Genomic DNA, 27612 nt, shown 5'->3' on the forward strand with positions numbered 1-27612 from the left:
GCCTCTGCGGCACCTGTGGCCCAGGAGAGACGATGGGCGCCAGAAGACCCAGCCCAGCCAGACCCTGAAAGTGGCAGAAGGTGAGGGACCATGCCAGCAACAAGGGAAAGGCAGGGGTTCTTGGCCTTTGGGGCCTCTACAAAGGGTGCCTATGTCTGCCTGGACAGCAGTCGGGAGACCTGAGCTCTGCTCTTGCCTGGTTACTAGCAAGCTGTGCAAACCTGGGCAAGTCCACACCTTCTCTGGGCCTGTTTCCTCATCTGTAAAATAAGGAATTGTCCAAGTCAGACTGATTACAACACCAAGCATTTGTGCGGTGCCTGACTGTTGCACGTTCCCAAATGGCATCTCGTTCGGTCCTTGTAGCCGCCCTTTGTTGGAGGGATGCTGCCACATTTCACAGTTGGAGAGACTTGCACAGCGGGGCCAGTTATTCAGTCGGTGTAAAGCAAGGCTGGACCTATAATCCTGGTGTCCTGGGGAAAATTCTGGCCTCTGGTGAACATACTGTCCCCCTGGTGCTCTGACATCTGAAGATTCCCAGTTCTTTGTGTGGACTTACATCTCCTGTGGGGGGCCCCCCTTTTCTCACCTGTGCCCTCACCCCCGCCCTCCGCCTGGCGGTTCTCATGTTTTCTCCACCCCCTTCCCACAGTTACCTTACTTATTCGGCAGGCTGGACACACTGATATTTCTGAGAAGAGGGAGATGAACACCAGACATGCCCTCTCCACCCTCCCTGGGTTAGCGCTTGCGCTCAGCCTATTTCGTAATTCTCTCTGCCTTGTGGAATGCCTCCCTGTGGGGTCCCACGAGGTGAAGTTAAGTGAGGCTTGTCTAACCGCAGACCAGCATATCTCCAGATGTGAGCCTGGACCATCCACCATGGGTCACGGGTATTGAGGGTGCTGGTTAAATGGGCAGATCTCCCTGTCCCACCACAAAATTGGTGACAGAGAACGTGTGTTTCAACAAGCTCCACCTGTTTCGTATGGGCCTGTATTCCAGTTTGGGAAACACCACCCTTTAGGAGACTGCACTTTGGCCTACAGAGGCTGCTGATGGATTTCTTAATGTGAAACTGTCCTTGCATTACTGGACTGAGTTCTTTCTGATAAAGGCAGATTATTATTTGTTAAAGTAAATCCAGGATTTAACTTGGTTCTATTTCAGTTAGAGTTTTATGTCTTTATAAGTTACATTTGTCTAGAATTTTCCTTTCTTGTAGGCTATCTTCACTGGAATTGGGTAATGCTACTTTGTAAAATAAATTGTAATCTTACCATTATTTTCTATAATCTGAGAGAGTTTGACATCAGACTTGTTCTTTGAAGATTAGATAGATTTAGCTATAAAAACAACCTGATCTGGGCCTGACATTACTTTAAATGGTTGACATTTTATCACCATTCTAATTTCTTAACTGATTATTGGTCTGCTCAGGTTGTTACTTGTTGAAACTAATTCATTTCTCTAGTTCACCAGACATCTGCACGTGCCACTCATATTTCTATAGCCCCTCCCTTTTCCAGAGTTCTGTTAACTTTCTCATATTAATGTTGCATTTTTTTCCACTTTTCTTTTTATCATGCTTTTTTGCTTAGTCATTTCAGTGACCCAACTTGGTTTTTCACTATACTGAGGCATAATTGACATACAATAAATGGCATATTTAAAATGACCAATGTGATGAGTTTCAACATTTGGATACATTTATGTAACCATCATTATCATCAAAATATATTTATCATTTTGACCTTTTTTGGTTTTCTAGTTAGTTAACTTTGGATTTTATATTTAGTTGTCTATCCTTCTACTTGTGTACATTTTGTTCTTTTTCTAGTTTGTTAAGTAGACATTACCTCATCTCTTTTTATTCTCTATTCATAAATACATGTGATGCTCATTATTTATGGCAGGTATGTTCTATAAAGACACTGCACACACTGACTTAACAAATTCTGAGCCATTACTCCAAGGGAATATGCATAGTTTCCTGCTAACATCTGGGCACACATTTATCATCAATCAATCAATACATAAATTTGTTCTATGTGTGTTTCTGTTTAAATACTCCTGTAAAAATTCAGCTCGTCGATGCATGAACAAAGAACTCATGGTCAATAGCATTGAACTCACATCTGAACAATGCCCACCTAACAGGTGTGTTTTCTCAAGAAGGGGCATTACAGCCTTGGGCTCAGGAGCACAGCCAGCACTTCAGCACCACTCTTGGGGGCCACTTTAAACAGTGAAACCACCAACAAAAAAACACAGAAATGTGAAACACAGAGCATTACATAGACCATGGAAAGGAAACATGTTCACAGTGTAACAGCTGAAACAAGAGTGTGGAGTTTGCCTTGGTTGACCTCAGCTGCGACTGTGTGCCTCGGGGGCTCTGGTTCATCACTGCTTTGCTCATTCTGCAATGACTGCGAAAATACTTTGAGTACTGATTTTGGGGTTACAGATAAATTTTAGCGAGTAGGTGAATTCATTCACAAATACAGAGTCTGCGATAATGAGTATTGGTTAAAGTTATACTAAACTCATGAGACACAAACAAAGCCATTCTCTCAGAGGAAAACTTACAGCAATGAGATGTGATAAATCCTCACTTGCTGTCTCAGTTTTGGTTTGCTGGGCCCTGATGCCACATCATTTCACCACTAACCTCTGTTCAAATCACTGTATAACTAGGTCATCTGTGAGGGTTTTCGATGGCTGATACTCCCTGGGACATCATAGAATGTCCCGTTTTCCTGGACCAGCTGAGGTCAAAGTCCTGGCATGGCTTGTACTAGAGGTGTTCAAGCAAAGGGCGGAGGCTGTGGGGCATGGTGGAAAAACCACCTTGGATTTGAGCTCTGTCTCTCTGTCTCTAACATACTGAATAAATTTCATTAAATTATGTACTCAACTTCTCTGAGTCTATTTCCTTCCTATAAAATGCTATGGCCCACAGATTATGACAGAGACCAAATGACCTAGGGGGTGGGAAGTATTTGGGAAACAGTAAAGAGCTGTGTAAATGTGAGGAGTGAAGTCACTGTCATCCTGTCAATAGCACTCCTGGCGTGTGCCACTCTCTGACGTTATGGCCACATTTTGGATCCGTCTCACTGGGACCCTGTCATTCCAGAACCTAAAGAGGCACAAGCCTGGGCTTGATGATGCTTGATGGAGGGGGGAGCTGAGATGAATCCTCTCTGGGAGTCATAGGCCCTCTGCCCACCCCCTTAACAGCCTGCGTGCCTGACAAACAGTGGAGACTTTGGCAGGGAGGCAGGCGGCATGAGCCTGCAAAGGCCAACCTCTCCCCAGTCATCCTGCGGGCTGGCATCTGGTGGTGGCCTGTAACCTGGACAGGGCACAGGCAATGAGAATTGGAGTGTTCCTACCTGAATGGGAAAGCCCACACTTGCGGGTGGCAGGGACACTGCTAAGAACTCCAAATGCCATGCCTTGTTCCACAGTAAACATGAGGAAGGACACCAGACCTTCTGCCTAATACTACATTCCTATCATAACTGGAGGCTGTGGAATATCCTGAAATAAAGACCATTTAGGATGGTAAACAGTGGTAGGAGCATTACCCGAAGGACCCAGGTGAAAAGAAGAAAGCCAAGGTGGGGTTGACAGTCCCCAGCAGGCTACTGCCCCGACTTCGTGCTTGTGAATGCCTTAGTTTCTTTAGGTCAAACACAAAAACCCCGTAGGTCCCTCTCCCTGTCCCGACGGGAGCATCCAGGGCACCGCATATCTGGGACACTGGCTAATCTGTACGAATTACCAGTCCCAGGGGCCGGAAGGGGGTGTGTGGCTCAGACACAAGTCTGTCTTTTCTGCAGGGATCTGAGCAGTTCTTCACTGGGGCCCAGACTTGCTCTCAGCAGGCCACATGGGCCATGGACACTGTCCCCTGGCCCAATGGCCTTAAGGGCAGATCATGCCGTGTTCAGGCACCAGGCTCCTGCTCGAATCCCACCACCCCACAGTACACTCACACGCACGCACGCGTGCACAGAATAAACTCAAAGAACTGGCCCTGCAGCCACACCAGAGCCTGTTTTCTGCCCTTCTTTGGCCGCAGCCCTTCTTTGCTGAGAGATCTTCACCGTGTTTGACTCTGATGGAAACGGCACTGTCACCCGCCAGGAGCCGCAGGAGGCACTGACCCTGCTCACCGATAGCATCCCCGGACAAACTCAAATTCCTCTTCCAGGTGTCAATGTCGGCTCCTGTAAGGAGTAAGGACCCTCGGGGACTGGGGCAAACTCAGTAGGAGGGGCAAAGGGACGCGGCCTGTCTGGGTGACATGGGTGACGTGCCCAGCATAGGATCGTTTTCTCCAGGTGAGGCTGACGGCTCTCTCCCTCTGTGTGTCCCCCATTTCTCTGCCTGAGCCCTGAATCCTTTATGTGGGATTGGAGCAGGGGTGGCATGTATACAGCTCAGGAGCTAAATACCCTAGATTCAATTCATCAGAAGCAAGAACTTTCATTCTTTGCAATGTTTGAAAAAAGAAATCCCTTTGTTGCCTCTTCCTTATTACAATAGAAGCCCACTGTGAACATTTTAGACAATACAGCATGGTTTAAAGAAGAAAGCAAAAATCACCTGTACCATTTATCTATTCTGCCTTCTAACTGATCACACACACATGCACTTACATACACATATACATTTTTTAAAAAACAAAATGGGATGATACTGCCTTTTTTCACTAAGCAATATAAACATTCTTTTCATGTAAGACTATGAAGCTTTCTAACATCATTTTTATTGTAGTAAAATATACATAGCATTCAATTCACTGCTTCAACCCTTTTAAGTGTACAACTCTCCAGCATTAAGTACATTCACGTTGTTAGGCGACCATCAGCACGCTCTCTCTCCAGAACTCTTTCATCTTCTAAACGGGCACTCTGTACACATTAAATAGCAACTCTCATTACTCCCTCCACTAGTCCCTGGAAACTTCCTTTCTACTTTCTGTCACCATGAATTTGACTACTCTAGGTACCTCTTATAAGTGAAATCATGTAATACTTGTGTCCTTCCGTGACTGGCTTATTCACTTAGCGTAATGTCCTCAAGGTTCATCTGTGTTGCAGCAGGTGACAGAACTTAATTATTTTTTAAGACTGAGTCATACATTGTAAGTGTATGCCACATTTTGTTTATTCATCCATCAGTGGACACTTGGGTTGCTTCCACCTCTTGCTACTGTGAATAGAGCTGCTAAGAACATGGTTTTGAGACCCTCTTTTCAATTCTTTTGGACAAATACCCAGAAAAGCAATTGCTGGATTGTATGGTAATTCTAGTTTGGATTTGTTGTGGAAACGCCATACTTTTTTCCACAGTGGTTGCACTATTTTACATTCCCACCAGCAATGCACAAGGGTCCCAATTTCTCCACTCCTTGCCAACACTTGTTATTTTCTGTTGTTTTGATAATAGCCATCCTGGTAGGTGTGAAGTGGTAACTCGATATAGTTACAGCATCACTTTTAGTGAGTGTATCATATTCCACCATATGTACGTGATCCTGTATTCCATGCAACACAGCCTACTAGTTAGGATCTGACTCTGAGGCCACGTTACCTAAATTCAAATCTCAGCTCCAGCACTTATTAATCATACAACCTCGGCAATTAATTTCTTTGTGCTTCAATTTCTTCACCTCTCACATGAGAATAATGATGATAATAAGAGTACATATCATGAGGTGGTTATGAGGACTAAATCAGTTAACTTATGGAAACTCAGAACTGTGCCTAGCACAGGATACACCCTTTATATGTGTCTGCTGTTATTTATTACTATTTACTAAAACCCCATTTCCAAGATGGAAAAATTCCACCCCTCCCCACTTCTACATAAATGATACTTCAGTGAATGTCCTGGTTTTTACATCCTTGACAATTTTGCAGCTTAAAGGGTCTCTGAAGGTTACATCCTTGACAACTTTGCAGCTTAAAGGGTCTATTGCAGGTTAAAGGGTCATCTGGAATCATGATGGAAAGGGTGGCTGAAGTGGGAAAGAGGCACCTAATGAGACTGGGATGGTGGGTGAGGCCCGACAATGGGGAGCCATTGAGGAGCATAGAGCAGGGGAGTCATAGGGCTGGAACTACATACTGAAATGCTCAACCTAGCTGTAGACGCTCTGGCCTGTGGGGATTTGCTCACTGCCATTACCACCTGACTCAATCTAGGCAGGATTTCTGGAACACACTTCCAGAGTAGACCCCTTTTCCCACTACATGGGCAGCCGACCATACCTTCTTCCTCAGACTCCACCCCAGACTCCATGGGACCCTCTTCACTGGCTGCTTTCTGACCACCAAGCTTTGCTCACACCTGGGATTTATGAACAACCTCAGATGGAGAGCTTGGCTTGGGACAGGAGAAAGCAGCACATTCACCCCCTCCTCGTGGACAGAGTGGGGAGGAAGACAGAGCAGGGCAGGTGGGAGGAGCTGTGCGGTTTTATGGCAGGGATTAGAGGGCATCGCCTTCCCGTGGCTTCAGTTTTCTCCGAGAGCCAGCGGGCAGGGAGTGGATGCACTTGGAGGTGGGAGTGGTCCTTGCAGAGGCAGGTTAGGGACCTTACTAGAGAAGCATGAGAGGGTTGCCTGGCAAGTTGAAGGCCTTGCTGTGGCTGGGGAGGCAACGCTTTCACTTTCTTAGGTGCTGTTCTTCAGCAATGGGTCAATTCGCTGCCCTGGTGCCAGAAGGGAGAAAACAGGCGATTGGCTTTTCCCAGGGATGGGATGTTTTTAGGGTCAGGGGAATAGACGGACAGAGGGACAAGGAAGAAGAATATACATGAGAATAATTATGAAGGAGGACGCTGGGTTTGATACGGTGCAAGGAGAGAATAAAGCTGGGTGTGAAGGGGGCCAGGGAGGGACTGGTGCCCCAGATGTGGTCAGAAACCTGTTATGTTGTGGCTCTTGACTAGGGAAGCTGAAGGACAGGTGTGCCTGAAGAGTGGCGTGTTAGACTCTGCTTTGTGATGTGCCTACGGACTTTGGCTTGGGCCTGAATGATGATCAGGATGCCAATAAGACTGTCCATTTATATGCAACTACCTTCTTCCAGATACTGCATTAAGTGCTTTGTAGTGAATTGTCTAGTATCCTTGAACCAATTCTGAAAGGGAGGGATTATTATCCCCATTTTATAGATAAGCAAAGTAAGGCTCACTACTCTAAAGGACTTACAGCCCACCATCACACAATTAGTAAGACGCAGAAAAATGATGCTGCCTCACATGTGTCTATGTCCAAAGCAGGCCAAGAAGTCATTGATTATGGCTCCTGCTGCTTGTGAAGAATGAAGATATACAGAAAAATAAAAAGCCCAAATCTCATCTCGGTTGGTATTTTGGCTTCCTTTTCCTGTCACAAGGTTAGCCATCCATGTTCACATAAGGCCACATGGCTTGACGTGAGTGGCCCGCTGTGGTCTCTCAGGACAACAGACTCAGTTACAAGTTAGGAGACACCAGGGAACCCCCCCTTCACCACCACCCACATACAATTTGCCTCTGGATAATGAGAGTCCGGGCTCATAGCTCCTTATGGATTCAGCAAGCAAGTGTGTCTTCTGGGCAGATGGGCTTGGAAGTTCAGGTTCTTAGAGAGGAGACTGCAGGCTCTGGGGAAAGGCAGGCACCGAGCCAAGATCCTCCCTGCCTAGGGGCGGGGTTATCTCTGTTGGGCTACAGCAGGGGGCCACGGAAGGTTTCTGAACTGAGGGTGACATGTGTCCTTGACTGCCTGGTCTATACCCCGGAAAGGGAGTTGGTCGGTTGGCGGAAGCTGGAGGTGGGTGGGCAGGAAAAAGCTCAGCCCTGGATGGTACGGTTGGGCAGGGCAGGGGGCCCCCACTCGGCCTCCTGCCCACCTGGGACACGCAGCGGCACGAATGATGGGGATGAGCTGCTCCCCATGGGTGGTGGTGCCTGCGTGCCAGCGCCATCCCGCTGCCCCGCGACAAGCTGGACCGGCTCACGCTAGCGCGCTTCCAGGCGGCCGGCGAGGATGCCGGGGCGCCTTCGCCTTCGACGGGCTCCGGGACGAGCTGCAGCGCTTCTGTGGGGTCACGGAGAACCTGACCAGCAGGCACGGCCCTGCCTCTGGCCTGGACACCGCCCGTGCTGCGGTTAGACTCCGGGGGCGAAGAGCGGCCTGACCGCCCCCGGGGTCCTCGGCCCCACCCCGCCCACGCACCAGCTTTCTCCTGGGGACAAAGGGCTGCCACGCAGAGCAGCTATTGTTGTGCCTCAGTTTCCCACAAGGACGCTTCAGAATCAGCTCACGGTGTTGAGTGTTGTGCCCCATTTCCTTGAGTCCCCGTGCGGGGCCGCAGTCACCAGGCTCAGTCGCGAGATGCAAGAGCAAAACAGGTCTTTATTGCTAGTTTGAACTAGGGTCTCAGTGGCCCATTGGAACACAGGACTCGGTCTGAGACCCTGAACAAAACTTTGCTTTCACACTTTTGGAACAGTTAGGAGCTTTCCAAGGGGGGTGGTTTATTGTGACCTTAGCTGATTGGCTGAGGAGGGTCAGGGTCTTGTTGCACAGGTTGCTGGGCATGGTTTCCGTGGGAGTGGGCGTGGCCTGAGCGGGAAACTTCTTACTCAAGATGGAGGACGCAGAACAAAATGGGGGCAGGGGGTCATGTAGGGGACATAGTTACTCAAGATGGAGGACACCAAATGGAGGCGGGGGTCAAGCTGACCTTCCAGGGGTCCCACATTAAGCACCCACTGTGTGCTGGGCATTTTTACAAATGCCAGGTCACTTAATAGCAATGCCTATTTTACAAAGGGGAATTAAAGTTGCCTCACCTTAAGAAACTCACCGAAGACCACACAAATAATCAGCCAAGGTGGTCATTCATTCAGCTTGGTTGAGCGGCTACCATGTACCGGACGCTGTGCTGAGTCATGGCCGAGTCCTGGCAGTGAATGAGGTCCCTGCCCTGGGGGCTTCATTCCAGACGGAGAGAAGTGTCATTTATACTAACAAACAAACATATACACTAGAGAAGTACAAAACTGATAAGAACTGTGGGGAAGAGAAAATAAATAGGGTGTAACAACAGATCCAAGTCTGACTCCAGGCTCTGAAGAGTGAAGGTTTTGTCGTTCATTCTTTTTATGTATTCACTTTCTTGTGGGTTATTCACCACAACACGTCTCAGAGTCTGTGACCCTTTCCGATTGCTTTCTCTTTTTTCAAACGGGAAGGGAGGCAATAAAATCAGCTGTGGATGCGGCATCAGACAGACCAGTTCCATCTCCGCTCCACCTACTGTGTGACTGAGCAAGTGCCTTGACCTCTCTGCTTCCTCCTGTAAAAGGAGGCGGCCTGCTTGCCACGAGGCTGCAGAGAGTTGGAGGGTGACAGCGGGGGTGGGGTCCCTAGGTTCCAACTCCGGTGGTCCGGGCCCCGCGGACCCCTGTCCCCCCGCGAGCCCGGCCGCGGGTGCTCTGGGCAGAGCCCCTCTCTCGCAGCGCTGGGTGCCGGCTGACGCCCCCTGCAGCCCGGCCGCGCCCGCGCCGTCCTCGCCCTCTGACCGCAGCCTATCCGCACAACCACCGCAGGCAGCTGCTCTGCCGGGCCGCCTACGCCGGCCTCCACGTGCTGCTCTTGGCGCTTGACGGGCAGCGCTCACCGAGAGCGCGGCCCCAGCGTCATGGTGGCCAGGGGCGGTGGCCAGTGCCTCCGTTTTGGCTGCAGCTTCATCGCAGGTGCATGCAGGGAAGCTGGCAGGGGGGCTACTCGAAGAGAAGAGACCCCACGTGGACACCTGGAGTGCCAGGGCAGGACAGCACCTTAGAAATCAGCTGGGCCAACACTCAGTGGGGGAAACTGAGGCCCAGAGAGGGACAACGATTTGTCCATATTCACACAGCACATATATAACATAGCAGGCATTTTTTGTGTGCTTACTGTGTAGCAGTGTCAGTGCTAACAAAGCACTTTGCATGCGATCATCACAACCCTATGGTGGAGGAGAAGGTGGCGCTGGCTCCTGGGCAGGGCTCCCACCACAGAGAGAACACTTCTAGAGGCCCTGAAGGCCAGACTAAGGACTCAGACTGTGGTCTTCTGAGCCAGGGAGTGAGGTCTCCAAGTGTTTTTGATCACACACTCCTACCGTTAAAACACAGCAAAGCAACACGAACAGAAAACAAAAAACCCTTCTGTGGATAAAGTGAAGGTTCCTGTAGCCAGGATTCTCACATGGCCCTGGTTAGCTCACTACACATGTGTGAGCAATGCATCGCTATTGGCTCTATATAAAGATCTCTGCCCAGTACTCTAGGCAACACAGTGGCACACGGCTGCACAGCTGCAGGGCTGCAGAGACTAGAATGGTGGCAGTGCCGAGGACAGAGACTGAGACGGCTGCAGGGGGGCAGAGAGGCCCAGAGGCAGAGACCAGCTTGCTGCCTGCAGAGTTGCTCTGAGTGGATGGGATTCTAGTGACTGACCTGCCACTGTGGGAATAAAGTTGGGTATAAACCCTTTCACCCCAAGAACGTTTCATTGTCATTCCTTGATCTCATTGAATCTATAGTGAACTTGCCTGGGGCTGAAACCCATTGGCAAGGCACCTTCTGATAACCCAATGTGTGCTCCTTTACTTATATTCATGTCCTATTATCATTAGCCAATAAGCATGGCGCGATACAGCTTTGAGGCAAGATTCACCCTTAGCGATCAGGAGCATACACCTCTAGTTCAAATACTTGTCTTGGTAGTATCCTCTTCTTATTAGAGTCGGTTTTATTTTTTAAATTCATTTTGTTATCATTAATCTACAATTACATGAAGAACAGGTTTTATTTTTAACCTCGTAACTGGCTAGGAAGAGTTCATACCAGGAGTGGGAGACGCATAACTCATTTTCTCTGTCACTTGCTCTTTCATTATTAATACTACTTGTGATCTGCACTTTCTTTGCGAGGAATGTGAAACTACTTGTCCTTTCTGTGAGAGCCAGTTAGCTTCGTTAAGTTAAAACCAGGTAATGTACTCTGCAAGTCCGCACGCATGGGTGCACATAAACGCACTGAAAGCAGATGGGTAAGAAGGGAGTCTTTGTCGAACGTTCCTTGGAAAGCCCCATCGTCCCCTAGGACATGTGGGCAACATGCCACAGATTCCCATCTTACATACAGACTAAATGAGGGCACCATGTCAACACAAACACTAAATATTATTAAAAGCTTATGTGTTTAGGTAAAAGTGATACCTAAAAAGTAGACATTTTCTTATCATCCCCAATTCTTGTTTTGGGTACCCCAGTTCCATGTTCTAGGGGTGTGGCAAAAGCTCGGGGGCAGGGCTGATGGTGATGGGCCCATTCAGGAAGCACAGCCAGCTCCGGGGTGGGGGGGCAGGGAGACAACTGCTGGGGAAGGAGGATGGGGCAGAGAGAGCCAGGAGGGGCCCTCTGCTGCTTTGTGGCACCAGGTGCGGATGCTCAGGTCCTGCCTCACGTGGCTGTGGGCCATGTGGCTGGCTCAGGTGCTGCCGCTCCACCAGAACGTCCAGTTCCACCAGTTCATGGGCTGCACGGTGGTTAGGCCCTCCCTCACACACGGTGGCCCATGTTGTGAACTTCGGTGAGTGGCCTAGGGCTGGAGGGGTGGAGGGTGGAGGTGTGACCTGGGTGGGCCTTTCACAAACCAGTCAGTTATCCAGCCCACGGCACAGGACATGGGGCATAGCCCCTCTGAGCCTGCCTGCCCAGCGTGTGAAGAGGTGTCCTGTAGGCTGGCCATCTGGACCCAAGTCCCTGCCTGCACAGGTGTCTGATGGGTAGGGGTGGGGTCCCCAAGGGAGGGTGGAGTGGGAAGGGCTTGTCTTGCGCTTGTTTCCAGCACTCCTGGCTCAGTCCGAGGCCAGCCCCTCCATGTCTGGGAACTGCTGCTCACCACCAGGCCTGGTACTGGCTAGGCCCACTGCTCGGCCTCCCCAACCTGTGTGGTGCTGCTCCTCCTCACGCCTGTCTGCTCCAGCTCCTGCATCCACAGGAGAGGCTGCTTTGAGGTGCCTGGCCATTGCCCCTTTGCGTCTCCCAGGCTGGGCTCCCACTTTCATCTCATGTGGGGCACCCTCTCATTTACTCCAGAGCCCAGGAAGGTCCCAGGCTGGTCTGCATATTTTATGCATGAGGTTTGGGTTGTGCTGTTGGGTCATGGTTTGTCTGCCAAGTCAAAATGCTTTGCTCTGAAAGATTCTGCCATTTTGCTGGCTTATCCCCTTGCCTTCATTGGATTAAATTGGGCTCAAGATGGCATAGGGAGGGGTAGGAACAAGGCTCACCAGTTCAAATCCCCACTCCGCTACTTAAAGGTCCCTCGGCTTTCTCATCTGTGAAACGATACTACAATTCTCTACCTAGGAAGTTATTTTAGGAATTAAGTGAGATGATGTATGTGAAGCCACCAACCAGATACCTGGCTCATAGGTGCTGCAAAAATATTAGTCCCATTGTCAACCTTTTGGTGAATAGCCTTCCAGAGCTCTCTCTCCCTATTTACATGGATATATAGATGAGAGATGATTTTGCATACATAGAATCACACTGTTCACACTGTTTTTCAGCCCACTTTTTCCTGGTGAACAGTATGTCATGAAAATCTTGGCATGTCAGTTCTTTAAAAAAAGAACTTTTCTTTCTCCTGGCTGCATAGTATTCCATTGTATCAATAATAATATGATTATAATGACTATGTATGTTATATGGATGTGTCATTTGAGCAATTATTGAAAGGGTTTCTTCAGGGCCTCAGCTTGGAATCTGCCTATCTTTTGGGCCCCAAGTCTCCAGCAGTGAGTTGAGTGAATCTACATGGAGGCTGGAAAACAACTTTGTTTGCAGCTCTGGTTTACAGAAATCAGGAGGGAGACACAGGTTGGCAGTGGTGGCTGATTAAATTCTACCTACAGTTAGGGAGGCCTCCTATGTGACTGACTGACTGAGGCACTTTAGAGCTCACATGTATAGACAAGGCATAGCCCAACCCTCCTGGTACTTGAACCCTGATGGGGGAGGAAGCCTCAGAGAGACACAAAGGATCAGGAAGCAGGGGTCTAAGGACCTGAACTCTGGTCCCGACTTCAATTTACTCTTTAATTCACAAATCTGGACCTCTGTAAGTACAGGGTTGAACCAATTCATTCATGAACTTGGATGGGGGGAAAAATGCCATCTCTATTTCACTAACCTCTAACTGAAACTGAGCATTATTTTTCAATTGTGAATGTAGACAACAAACAATATAGCATGAACAATACTGTGACTATTTCAAAATAAAACCCAGGGAATCTGTTACATTACAGTGCCGTTTTGATACTTTGGAATATCACTTACATTCGTCACTACAGATTCCCTGTGACCACAAGCTCCTGCTGGACCCTACTGTTTCATGTGTTAACAAAGAAGCAGATGTATTCTTAAGTCACAAATTTGGTTTTTTAATACTTTGACAACTGTCTCATTATAATTGGCTTCATTTATGATTTTTTGTGTATGTTACTCTATGTTTTTAAAAACCTTTCTCTGAGGAGTCTATCCAGTGCCTTCACATGACTGCCAAGAGTTCATGCTTTAAAGCCAAAATAAATGGATAAAATTAAATAATATTAGAAAACAAAAGAAGAAGGGTAAGAACGCCAGGCTAGGAGCTCTCTCAGGGGCCTCCTTGCTCTAGTGCTGTGGATTGCTTCTGGTGCCCTTCAGCAGAGGGTAGCCACCCCACACCGCCTTTTCACCAGTCATCCGTACAGCAAAGAAGCTTAATAAGCACCCACTACATCCCAGGTGCCAGGCACAATGAAAGCTGTTGGTCCCACAGCAGAACCAGCACCTCCAGCCATTGGCAGGAGGGAGATGGTCCCTACCTTGGTGAGATCTGGCCCGATGGAGGGGGCAGGACCCCCACCAGGGAGCTCCTAGTGTGCTCAGGGCCACTCTGACCCCTGTGTTGGCAGAGGGACTGAATCCTTACTGTGTAGGGTTAGGTTGACTTCATCAAGGAAGAGGTCAAGGCCCGTACTGCAGAGACTGGCTCTCTAAGTCTTGACGCTGTGGCTGGGGGCTGGGGTCTGAGGAAGGACAGCCAAACAGGAAGTTGAGTGGCTGACACCCAGTCCCTGTCCCTGAGGTGAGACAGGCCTGCTCACTGCTGATGGCCAGCACGGACCCCATTTCTCCCCGACCCTGTCTTTTGCTGAGATACCATCTGGCTGCACATTTGGTCCCAAGGCCAGTGGACAACAGGCTGTATGAGTCCTTAAAGGCATCAGACCCTGTGGTTCTGGCTCCAAGAGGCGGTTGACGAGCTTTAGGATGGGAAGAAGCCAGAGGAGGACCCAGGTAGGTGGCTCCAGGGATGGAAGGGTTCACTATGGAGGTGAATCCAGAGGTACCGAGTCGCCTTCCTGTCCCGCGGGCACCCGTCCTGGAGCAGCTCTTGTGCACACTGGCTGGACGGCAGCACGGGGTTGAGGCAGCGGCAGACTGTGTGGTCCAAGAGTCTCCTCGAAGCCTGACTTCCCCAGGTCCTCCCCAGTCCCAGGTCCTCCATTAGAAGGAAGGGGGACAATAGAGAGGGGACATTGAGATCAGACATGCCCACCTGTGCATCTCTGTTCCAACACCTTCTATGTGTATGACCTTGGGCACGTCCTATAGCCTTGCTGAGCCTCAGGTGGTTCATCTGTGAACTGGAGGTGGTACTCATCCTCTGCTCCCCTTTCACACACAATTCTTTTAAGGACCAGTGGAACGAATGCACATAAAGCATTGAGCTAACTGGATTAACAATAGTCCGGTGGGCCATTCATCATCACTGTCACCACCATCAGCAGTGTTGGTCACCTCTGAGCCTGGATGAAACTCACAAAGCAGACAAGCTGCAAATGGCTAGAGTGGGTACAGGCTCTGGGCAGCTTGGGAGGACCACAGAGCAGAGTAAGAATAGATGAAGGAGGCTGAGGGTGACTGAGCACAAATTTAGTAGGATAAACCCTCAGCTGGGAGGCAGGTTAATAGATGGAGACCACGCAGAGGGTCAAAGGAGGAGAGACCCCCAGACCTGGCTCAGCCCATTCAACCCTACCTTCCCTTGCAGAATTTAAGTCCAGGGGAGAAAACCAGCTGGAATCCTGCCAGGCCAGACCACAGCACCCTTCTAGAATGTGCCAAGAGCAGAGCTTGGGAAGTGGAGGGACAGGTAGAAACAAGCAGAAAATTCTCTGCCATTAATCAGGAGGAACTTTCTGAAGGAGGAAGCTGACTGAAAAATTCAGGGGGGTCTTGGAACACCAGGAATCAGTGGGTAGATAGGTTAAAAGCTGTGTTTCTTGGAGACCTTAAGCACCACTGCCAAGGAACAAACTGGCTCAGGCTTTCTGGTGGGCAGTCTGGCCGTATGTGTCAGCATTTTCAGTGTGTATACCCACTGGCCCAGCAATTCCATTTTTAGGGATTTACCCTACAAAAAAGCTAATTGGACAGGTGTGTGGATAAAATGAGAGTTCCTGTGGCCAGGATTCTCACCTGGCCCTGGTTGACTAACTTACTGCACACCTGTGGGCAGTACATGGCTGTTGACTCTATAGAAAGAGCTCCGCCCAGTGCTCTGGGTGTGACATGGTGGCAGGGCTGCAAGGCTGCGGGAGAGCAGAGCAGAGGCTGGAGTGGCGGCAGTGCCAAGGACAGAGGCCCAGAGGACAGCTGTGTGGGACAGCTGTGCAGGCAGAGAGGCCCAGAGGATGGCTGTGCAGACAGAGGGGCCCAGAGGCAGAGACCGGCTTGCTGCATGCAGACTCACTCTGAGTGAATGGGATTCTAGTGACTGACCTGCCACCTGGAAGTAAAGTTGGGTATAACCTTTCACCCCCAAGAACGTTTTTCTGTCATTTTCTTTGGTCACACTGAATCCATAGTGAACTTGCCTGGGGCTGAAACCCATTGACAAGACAGGTGCATGAGATGTTAATCACCTTGTTCATTCATTCACTTAGCAAATATTTATTGAGCGCAGTACCTATGTCTCCCAAGTACTGGCCTAGGTGCTGGAGATATATAATAAGCAAAACAGACACTGTGGATAAAATGGAAGTTCCTGTGGCCAGGATTCTCACCTGGCCCTTGTTGGCTAGCTCACTGCACAGATGTGGGCAATACATCGTTATTGACTCTATATAAATTGCTGTGCTCAGTGCTCTGGATGGCATGGTGGCATGGCTGCAAGGCTGCAGGAGAGCAGAGGACAAAGGCCCAGAGGATGACTGTGCAGGCAGAGAGGCTCAGAGGCAGAGACCAGCTTGCTGCCTGCAGACTCGCTCTGAGTGGATGAGATTCTAGTGACTGACCTGCCACTGTGGAAATAAAGTTGGGTATAACCCTTTCACCCCAAGAACGTTCTACTGTCATTTGTTAGGTCACATTAAATCCGCAGTGAACTTGCCCTGGGCTGAAACCCACTGGTAGGACAGACACCGTTACTGTCTTCCTTCTGGAGGGGGACAACAAACAAAGAAGGTACATGCTATGCCAAGTGATCATAAATGCTATGAAGAAAAACAAATCAGGGTAAAAGGATAAAGGTGGGAAAGGTGCTATTTGTATATGGTGGTTGTTAACCATATTATAACCATATAATAATAAGAAAATGAGGATAATCAAAATGCCCAACAATAGTAGCTAAATAGGAAGTAGCTAAATAAGGGACTAATCACCTTTATAATGGAATAGTAAGTCCTTAAAAAAAGATTATGTAGGTGTATATGCATTAGTGTGGAAAGCTAGTCAAGATGTGGTAAGCAGAAAAAGCAGTAATAAAACAGTGTATTCCATTATGTGGAAGAATGTGTGTGTGTGTGTGTGTGTGTGTGTGTGTGTGTCAAAGTCTGGAAGGACATAGGAAAAATCTTTAGAGAAGTTATGTTGTCTGATTCAGGGTACTTTTTTACTTTATTCTTTAAAGTTCTGTAACATCTGAATCTTTAAAAACTAACATGTACTGATTTTGTGGTTTAGATAATAGAGCAATTTCCGTTTTGAAACCAAGCAGGGTTTGCCGCCGCCTCAGTCCCTCTGCTCTGGGGCCACACGGGGAGCAGTGACCTCCAGCAAGGACCCCTGCAGAACGGGAGGCTCTCCAGGGTGGGGGGCCCAAGGTCCGGCACACGCAGGGACAGAGGAGGGGACTCGGGCACAGTGGGGAGCTGCGGCCAAGGACCAGGGCCTGGGAAGGCAGAGGAAGCTGGGACTGGAGGCCGGAGAGCCAGTGACGTGCCCCCCTGGGAGGGGGTCCTTGTGAGCACCGCCTTCAGGAAGCATCACCCATTTCGTGGTGTTGCTGCAGCCCATCACCTGCGTGCCACCTTCCCACCTTTTGGCATCTTCATTTTCCACCGTCTTCACTTTACACCAGTAATAATTCCTACTTAATGTTTCTCTTCACATCCTAACATTACTTTAAAATTAATTGCATTTAATAAGGACCTGTTAGATTGCTATCTTTAGTGGGAAACTAGAATCATGCATCATATATAAAAGATAACCCTGAAAGTAAAATCAATGAAAACCAATGTTAGTAAACTCTTGCCAAATATTTCTGCCTGCTAAGGCTCTGAGCCTGAAGCTGCACTCCACTTCTATTCTGTCTCTCTGTTTCTCTTTTGCTCTTTTTCTTTCTAGTTTGTTAAAAGAAAAAAAAAGGAGGGATTCGTAAGTGTTCAAGAGATGTTAAAGATCTCAACTGCAATGTAACGCTTTCTCCTTGCAATTGGGAGGATGAAAGAAAATCGAAAGGGTGCAGCTGTCTTGCAGGGTACGTCCTACAATCACCACACGTACGTAGTTTAAGTCCAACACTGCTCCAGACAAAGCAGCAACGTGGGGTGATGTGATGAGCACTGGGTGGGCAGCCGAAGACCCAGGCTCTACCCTGAGCTCTGTGGGAACTTGGGCAAGTCATTTCCGCAGTCAGAGAGGGCTCCTCTTCTGCTGAGAGGGATTGATCTGGATGATTGGGAAGACCACTCCTCCCTCTGCCTTGGAGCACCAGAAAGGGAAGTCACAGGCCCTGGCGGCCTGTCTGGGGGGAGGTCTGCCTCCTCCACCTTCCAGAAGGAAGTGCATTGAACTCAACAAATCTGGTTTGTCTGCCAAGTGTGTGCAGGCCTAGAGGAATTAGGCCTGTTCCCCGTGCTCAGGTGACTCCCCATCGGCCAGCCCAGAGCAGCGGCCCAGTGGTGGGGTGGAGCTGTGAGCCAGGCTAGCCACTGGCTTTTCTGCCTGGTGCAGTTGGGCAAAGCTTCAGGGAGGAGCAGCCAGTTCAGATGAGCTGGGCTTTGAAGGATGCGCAGCTGAGAAAGAGGGAGCAGCATTCTGGGCCGAGAGAGAAAAATGTTCAAGACCAGGGCGTGTGTCTAGAGACATGCAAATTATTGGGAGTGCCTGGAGGTGGGGCCCATGCAGCTGGGACTGAGTGTTCCCCGGCCACACCTGGAAGTTGACTTGTATTGGATCACTAGAGCCAATTGCTACATTCTCAGGAATTTTGAGAGCCAGGTGTCAACACAGTCATGATGGGGGAAGTCACGATGGCAGTGCTGACACCGCAGAAATCAACAGACACTAACCATCAGATTTCTGTTGTTGTTTTCCAAGGAGTTCATTTACCAGCACCCCACCGATATTCTCTCCCATCAGGGCTCCATGCTCCCTGGAACGGCTGGGGCAGAAAACGCAATTCCCTTTCTGTAAAGCTGTTCACCCTGGCAAGGCCCAGGAGGCCCCTGAGACGCGCCTGCCGCATCCGCTGCCAGAGGCCCCCGGCTCTCCTGTCCAGTCCGCGCTGGTCTTTGAGATGTCCTCTGAGAACCACCAAATCGGCAACATCAGGGCCAGGGGCTCCGGGTGGACGCGACCAAGAACCCCTGCCCCACCCAGAGGGAGGGAGGGACGGCTCTGCCTGTGGGGGGCTTTCTGTGACCCTTAGAACCCATTCCTCAGCTCCCCAGGGCCTGACTTCCAGGTATCCAGACGGTGGGACCAAACCGCCCCCCTGGCAGGCTGGCTGCGTCCTGCACTCCAACATTCAGGGCTCAGAGCACTGGAGTCAGAGCCACTTAGACCTGGGTTGTGAGCCCAGGAGATGACAGCCTGCCCGTGATGGGGGTCCTGTAGTCCAGCTGCCCCCCCCACCACCCGGCCCTCTCCTCTAACCCCTCCAGCGTGCAGTGCCGCATCGATGGCCCGTATGGAACCCCCACCCCCAGGATCTTTGCCGTGTGCACCGGGGCAGGCTTCAGCGTCACCCCCTCGATTCCGTCCTGCGGAGCATCAGGTAGGGGCGGGCCGCCTGCCGGCAGCAAGGGGCACAGTTCGCCCTGCCCTCTCCGCCCCTCCTTTCTCCCTCCCTTCTTTCCTTTCACTGGGCTTCTTCTCCCTATTCTCCCCCCCCTCCCCTCCTCCTCCTCCTCCTTCCCCCCTTTTTTTTCAGCTCTCATCCCTCCCCTTCCTCATAGGTGGGTCCTGTCAGCCCATCCTTCCTCCCTGTCCCCGCACAGTTCTCTGGGGACCTGAGAAGTCTCATACTCCCTCCCAGTTCGAACCCCTCCTCCTGTGTCCCCTCAGGCACCAGAGGACAAAGCACATTTGCCCCAGCTGCCAGCACTGCCGGGTGGAGGGTGTCCAGGACAAAGACATGAAGCGCCACCAGGTGAGATCGCCTCTTGCAGGCAGGCCTCGGGCCCTCTCCCTGGGACACCTCCAGGAACAGGAGCCAGGCGCTGCTGTGCAGGGGCAGTGGAGGGACAGACGACCTCCCCGCTGCTCAGATCCCTAGTCCCTCTGCTTCCCCCAGGGCCTGTGTTCTTCTGGTGCCGCCCAGTGGCCAGGCCTCCCCCATCACCTCTGAGAGTCGTCTGGGCCCTGAAGACGGGCATCTCATTAAAAACCTCAGCGCCTGAAAGCCAGGCAGCTGGGATTCAATTAGAGCCGCGAGGCTTCCTAGTCATCTCCTGGTAGCGGTGTTGAAACTGAAAACATGTTTGTTTTTTAAAGATTCGTCATTCTGTATAGGCCACTTGACAGAGCGTCTAAAAAAATAATTAATGTTTTTCTGGCTGTCCTAAGTTTAAGAGCTCAGAACACTGCTGGCTGTAATGTAGATCATTAGAGAAAATCCTGGCCCGGCAGTTAGGAGCCTTGGTTGTGGTTGTTGCTGCTCTGTGACCTGGGCAAGGTTCCTCACTTCTGTGAGCCTCAGTTTCCCCCCGTGTTAAATGGGGGTGATAATGTGTGTCCTGCTAACATCACAGGGTGGCCATACGGGCCCTTGCGATCGTAGATATGAATGCACACTGTGGATGAGGTAGGCCCTGCCTCTGAACCGAAGGGTCCCTTCTTGGGTGGACTTCATCTGGATCAACTGAGACTTGTGGTCTTTCTAGTAGTTCGTGAGCCTCCTGACCGAACTGGAGGTGGAGCAGGCCGAGGGGACCCAGGGGATAGGACGGGGCCGGGGGAGGACGGGAGTGGGGCAGGGCGTTCAGGCTCTTTTTAAAGAGGTGTTTAGATTGTTCCATTTCTCTCAGAAATGTAGGGAAAAGGGAGTTAACTTCCTCCCACTCCCCCCACTAAACTGTTTTATGAAACTTGAAAAGTAGAGAAGAAAAAAAATCATTCATAATCCCACCCAGTTATCCAGATTATTCCAGGCATTTTGAAGGATTTCCTTCTGGCATTTTTTTCTAATTTGTGTTTTATAAAAATGTCTCTCCTTCTTTTATTTCTCTTTTTTATGACATTTCTTTTAGTTCAGACTCAGAACTTGTTAAAAATTTAGTTTCCCAGGCCTCATCCCCAGACCTTCCAGATTTTAACATGCTTCTCAGGTGATTCTTTGTCTCACTTTCTTTTCCAGGTTTTTTTTTTGAGGGATAATTTACACAATAAAATTCACCAATTTAAGTGTACAATAAGTACAGTGACATTTTGGCTTTGTCTTCTTAATCTGTGCTTCATTTCGGATAGTTTCTTCTGCTATGTTTTCAAGTCCACTGACTTTCTCTTCTGCAGTACCTAAGCTATTACTAGCTATTATTCCCATCCTAATGAAAATCCCAATTAAAAAAAAGATTTGAGAGGCTGATTCTAAAATTTATATGGAAAATTGGAGGACCTAGAATAGCTATGAATCCTATTCATTGTGTTTTTCATCACTGTTACTGTATTTTTCTTCTCCAGAAGTTCCATCTCAGTCTCATTTATGTCTTGCATTCCTTTCCTCATTATTTCTGTCCTGTTTTGTTCCTACATTCTGAAGCACACTTATAATATTTGCTATAACATGTTTGCCCTAAGTCCATCATCTCTGTCATTTCTGGGTGTGTTTCTAATTACTAATTTTCTCTTAGTTATGAATCATATTCTTCTGCTTGTTTGCATGCCTGATCATTTTTTAAATTGGATACTGGGCATTGTGAACTGCACGTTGTTGTGTTCTGGATTTTGTGATATTTCTTTTAAGCAGTACTATACTTTGCTCTGGTGCATAGTTACATTATTTAGGATAATTTGGATCCTTTCAAGACTTGTTTTTAACTTTTGTTAAGGTGAATCCAGAGCAGCTTTTAGTGTGGGGCTAGTTTGGCCCCAGCAGTGAGCCTTCAGCTCTGAGGACTCCACTGACTCCTCTGTATATTATGGGGTCTCCCCGCTCTAGCTGGAGGACACAAGCTATTCCCCGCTCTGTCTGAGCTCCAGGTAGTGTTCAGCCTAGTGTTTTCTGATAATTTTCTTACACACATGTACTGATTAACACTCAGCTAAAGACTTAGAGGAAATTTTATGCAGATTTCCAGAGCTAGGGAGCTCCCTTCCTCCCTTAATTTTTTTTCTACCCTTTGTCTCTTCCTCTTATTCCCTCCCCCACTCTTTCTCTCTGCAGTTTCCTTTTTCCAGTACTGTGCCTGACAAATGCTCGCTGTCAGCCGGCCTCCCAGAACTCCAGTGTCTGTCTCCTCCACTCAGTGAGACCAGCACCCGGCAGTAAGCTGGGCAGATGTCGGGCTCGCTTCATTTGTTTCCCTCTCTCAGCAATTGAAGTCCTGCTCTACCTGAAGACCTGTCTGGAAACAATTATTTTATATATTTTGTCCATATTTCTAGTTGTTAGAGGTGCGAAAGTAAATATGCTTCTTTCTACCCCAACATACAATTTTTTTTTTGAGTAGAACCTTCTTGCAATAATCTTTTATTTATTTCCTTTAAGGCTACAGAAAATCTGCACATAGACAAGGCCATTAACTTTCACAATAAAAATACACCCTCCAAGTAACCAAGGTCTCCAGTCAGATTCCATGGCAGGTAAATGTTGGATCACATTCTATTCCACAGGTGTACTTTCCTGCAAATCTGCAGGATTAGGATCAGTTCTTTCTGGAAATATTAGCTTCTCACAAACTGCCTCCTTTATTGGTAAATACTGTGATGTAAGAGGTCTCTGAGCTGTTTGAACATACAATTTTAATGTACATAATCTATCCGTAGCAATGAGCATGTGAGTAAGCATGTATATTTTTGGGAAAGACTAGTCAATATTTTTCCTGATGAGGCTGGCCATCAGAAGGCTTGGAAAGTGGTCTAAGATGCAGATGAAACACCTTACTTAGCATGTGTGAATTCTTTTGCTCTTTGGTCTCCTATTTTATATTTTCATCAAAAACCAATGCTTTGACAACCTAAGTGCCCATCAGTAGATGAATGGATAAAGAAGAGGTGGTACATATACACAATGGAATATTATTCAACCATAAGAAGAAAACAAATCCTACCATTTGCAACAACATGGATGGAGCTAGAAGGTATTATACTCAGTGAAATAAGCCAGGTGGAGAAAGACAAGTACCAAATGACTTCACTCATTTGTGGAATATAACAAGAAAACAAAACTCAAGGAACAAAACAGCAGCAGATTCACAGACTCCAAGAAGGGACTAATGGTTACCAAAGGGGAGTGAGGGAGAAGAGGATTTAGGGGTATTAGGATTAGCACACATAATGTAGGGGGGTCACGGGGAAGGCAGTATAGCACGGAGAAGACAAGTAGTGACTCTATAGCATCTTACTACACTGATGGACAGTGACTACGCTGATGAACAATGGGGTATGGCGGGGACTTGATAATATGGGTGAATGTTGAAACCACAGTTTGCTCATGTGAAATCTTCATAAGATTGTATATCAATGATACCTTAATTTAAAAAACAAAAACAAAAAGCAGTTCTTTGAATGTGCTCCTCCAGCCCTGGCAGTCCCCCTTCTCCTACCAAGCACATCCTACACTTAGGAAGCCAATGCTTAATACGTGTGTAAGATGTTTTTCTGGGTTACATCATAGTCTTAGTGAGACATCTTTGTGGAATACTGTGTTTTAAAGTTAATCTGTTGGAATCATTGTTTTGTTTTACTTAAGAAATAATTTATACAAGGGGGAATATATTTAGATATGTTTCTAATTTAAAGAGAATTGGTATGTTTTTTTATACTGGTTGGGTTCATTGGAACTAGATCTTTTTGGCTATTTAATTTTAACAAGGTTGCCATGAGATTTGCCTTATCCAAAGTCATGAGTATTTTCTATTATGCTTCAAAAATTCAAATTCCTATGATAAACAGTTTCTAAGTTCAAGTAATCAAACACAGTTTTCTGCAAGAAACAGTCAAACAGAAGTAGTTTACTATAACAAAGATTCAAAGCCATAAAGCACAAGTCAACAGTCTTTGGAAGAGAATTTGTAAACCTTAGAATGTTGCAGTAAAGCTCTTTGACCTTTCTTTTAAATAACAGTTGGAGCAAATATTTATATAGCATTGGCTTTGTTCTAAGTGCTTTTACATAGATTAATTCATTAGGAACTTGATTTTATGACGAGCTAGGGGACAAATTTAGGTTTAATTTAAATTTCTAGTTACTGGTATATAAATATTTGCTATTTGCTTCTTCCTAATCTGTGTAAACAAAGGGTGACAGCTTATCCAGTGCTTTGCATTCTCAAAGCCACTTGAGTCAACAGCTTTATTACTTCAAATTTCATCCAAGGTTTCTCATTAACTGCAGCTGAAACGTGTGGCCTCTGATTTCAACTGTGGCCTCTGATTTCAACTTTGGTCATATACCAAGGTCTGAGTTAAAGAATCTGTGGTTTAATTTCCATTGTTTAAGCTTTAATCATTCTGTTTGAGTTTGAATCTTTACTCTATCCCATAACAGTTGCAGAAACTTGGGCACATTATTTAACTGCTTTGCTTCAGTTTCCTCATCTGAAAAATATGGATACGTCTGGTACCTACTTCACAGGCTTGTTGTGAAGATTCGATGAGGTATCATAGTGCAGCACTTAGAAAGGTGACTGCCCAGGAGGTTTGCTGGGAGTAAGAGTAATATTCACTGGTCAATAAATTCAATAGTACTAGCGGTGGAAGTGATAGTAGTATTTAGTGGCTACATAATGAATGATTCCCAGAATGGTTTGCCATAAATTATTTAACTAAGCCCCCACTACAGGATGTGTAGTTTATTCCTAATTCTCCACTATCTTAAATAAAGCTGCAATTAATATGTATGTGCACATAGTTTTTTTCCTTCCTTTGGGCGAATTCCTTAAGAGAATGTCCCAGAAATGGGATGCTTGTCTCAAATGCAACATTTTTGGAGGGGGGAGGGAAACCATGTGGGATCATTCCCACAGCTCCACCGTCTTCTCCCTCCCACCATGGAGTCTCCTCTTGTCTTCTCTTACCCCTCCTGGGGTATGGCGACTGAGAGGAGGAGGATGTGCCAGGGCTCCCTCAGGCGGGCATCCCTTATAGTACATCTCCCTCCCTCCTACACCACTCAGCATTACTCAAGTCAAATGATACGTAAGGGCAAGTCTGGTATCCCTCCTAGGGCCATTTGCACGTCTGCAGTGGCTGAGACTTTCAGCCAAAGGAAAAGTGGGCTAATGGGTGGCATATGAAACCATAGAGGGCAAGCTGGGATGGCATTAAGTCCTTTAGTATAGGGAGAGAAGAAGGCTAAGGGGATCATCAGTTCATGAATCCAGCATCCTAGCTGAGGCCCCGCCACCTCCGGCTTGGCCTGATGCTCAGATGTAAGGCAGGACTTGCCAGTCTTTCCCGAGCATGGCACCCATGGAAAATGATAACAACTGCATGCCATGTCTGGGAAGATGGAGGAGGCTGCTTGAGCACAGAGGAGACCCCCTGGGACTTCAGTGGCCTTGAGATCCAAAGGAATCAACATCTCAGCAAACACGTCCCACTGTCCCTTTGCAGAAACAGAACCGTGGATGCTGGCCAGTAGCCTGGTGAGCACAGGATGCCGTGCCTGCAGCCAGGCACATGCAGGCTGGTCTCTGCCCTGTCCCTGCAGTCCTCTGGCAGATAAGAGTCTGCTCAGCATAGGACTTCACATACACACACCCACACACATGCACGTGCACACACACATGCACATCGCTCATTACCCACCTGCTGTTTTCATCCTGTCATGCCCTGCCCCATTTCCTTGCTGGCCACTCACGACCCTTCACAGTCCAGGCCCATCTCCTCATGCTCCCGCTCAAGGACCCTCTGCTCCAGCCGAGCGGTCACATCAAGCCCACAAACACCACATTTGTTCCAGCCTCTTGTCCTGGGCTCACGCCATTCTGCCTTCTCAGGATGTCTTCCTTTCGCCTCCCCTCTTCCAAGCCCTAGTCCAGTGCCCCCCTCCCCGGAACAGCACCTCCTACTCCAGCCCTTCCCTGTGTAACAGTGGCATTTGCCATCTGATCCACTCACTGAAACCTTGACCCTGTGGTCTAAGCTGCCTTTTGATGTGTACATGGCTTATGTCCCCAACCAGACTGAGCAGAAACCTTGAGGCAAGGCGGGCACAAGCCTTAGAGCTCGGCAGCGCTGGGATTCATTTCCTCCTCTACATGCAAGGTCTAACTCCCGGGCACTTGCAAGGCTCACGTTAGACAGTGGATACGTAGTAACTCTTGAATGCAGTGCCCGGAGTGGCCCTGCTCAAGCAGTAGGCCATCTTTCCTCTTCACAGCCCTGCACATGGAGGTCCTGGAGAAACACCGTGGGCTGAAGGTGTGAATTCCAAGCCCTCTTGGTCTCCATCCAAGCTCCAGGGCTCTGTCCCCATCACAGGTGCCGGTCCCTCAGTGCCACCCTCTCCTCTCACCACACAGGTGGCTTCCTGGAGCTACATATGTACATGACCTCCGCACTGGGCAGGAATGACATGAAGGCCAACCTCCTGGCCAGGAAGGAAAGGAAGGACTCCATCCCAGGCCTCCAGACACACACCCAGCCTGGGCGGCCTGACTGGAGCCTGCAGGGGCCAGTGGAGCTGACACCCTGGGGCAGTGGCCAGGGAGGTTAGGGCCAAACAGCTGGGGGCGAAGCATGAGGCTGGCATCCAGAGTACAGCCAGGATCTCAGGGCTGGAATGGGCGGCAGGGGACCCATGTTCCAGCTCCATCACTAGCTCACTTGGTCCCATGATTAGCCTTCGTTTCCCTAGCTGTTCAGAGGGGAAAGTGAGTCCACATGACCTCCAAGACCTCTCCCAGCCCTGACTGCTCTGAACCAGGGTCAGAAGGCCTGAGTGGACGGAGTCCTGGGGAAACATCAAGTCTTGTCCCTTCCGCATACAAATGGGGAAACCGAGGCTCAGCGACATGAAAGAGTTTGCAGTCTATTTTATCTACCAGATTGGTTTTATTACTATTTTTTCTTCCCTGAGCACCTACCAGTCAGGGTGTAGAGCCTGCATGGCATGACCAGAGACCCTGCTTTTCAAATTGCTGCAGATAATCCATATGGAGCCAGAGCTGAGGGGGACGGGATGCTGGTGGTGCTTGGGCACCGAAGAGGACTGTCAGCAGAGGCAATTCTTAAGCAGAATTTGGAGTGGAAAAGAGTCCTCAGTGAGGGAAATAAGCCTGACTTCAGGAAAGAGGTATTTCATTGGAGGACCAGCATGAGGTTTGGGCAGCCGGGGTTCAGCACAGCAGACAGGTCTCCGTCATGCCCTCCAGCACTGCAGCTGGTTCAGTACATGCCTCCCCACAGACGCAGCCCCTTGAGCAGAGGGGCTGAGTCAGGTTAGGGGGTGAGCAAATGGCCCCTAAATGAATGGCTACTTGTTGGACTCTCTACCCTGAAGCCAAGCAGCTGTGCCTTGGAGTTCGTCATGGGGACAGACGGACAGCCATTGCTGTTGTCAGCTCCAGGGGCTGTGTCACTGGGCGGGTCCACAGTCCCTCCTCTCCCTCTGCTCTCCCCCAACACTGTGGACCCCAGGCATTCCAGGAAGTGACCACAGAGAAGAAGGGCAAGGCACAGGTTCTCTTCTGTGGCTCCTCAGCGCTGGCCAAGGTGCTGAAGGGTCATTGTGAGCAGTTCAACTTCAAAATTTTTCAAGAGAACTTCTATCCCCGCCTCTCCAAGCTCTGCCCAGACCCACATCGCCAGCCAGCTTGA

At 48.7% G+C, this 27612-nt stretch overlaps 1 protein-coding gene across 1 annotated transcript; it reads left to right on the top strand.

The window, feature by feature from the left end:
• Positions 1 to 3952: 3952 nt before the first annotated feature.
• NOX5 (NADPH oxidase 5) lies at positions 3953 to 27612 on the top strand. Its single transcript, XM_057489056.1, is given in 22 exon segments — positions 3953 to 4112; positions 4115 to 4202; positions 4204 to 4246; positions 7608 to 7968; positions 7971 to 8060; positions 8063 to 8141; positions 9539 to 9680; positions 9682 to 9777; positions 11508 to 11629; positions 11631 to 11659; positions 11918 to 11944; positions 11947 to 12186; positions 14278 to 14313; positions 14316 to 14351; positions 14354 to 14467; positions 17123 to 17484; positions 18842 to 18975; positions 19293 to 19405; positions 19587 to 19778; positions 20470 to 20580; positions 26316 to 26470; positions 27433 to 27612. Coding segments are annotated over 22 exon segments (2910 nt in total).

The sequence above is a fragment of the Manis pentadactyla genome, chromosome 11 (genome assembly GCF_030020395.1).
Source record: "Manis pentadactyla isolate mManPen7 chromosome 11, mManPen7.hap1, whole genome shotgun sequence".
Lineage (NCBI taxonomy): Eukaryota > Metazoa > Chordata > Mammalia > Pholidota > Manidae > Manis > Manis pentadactyla.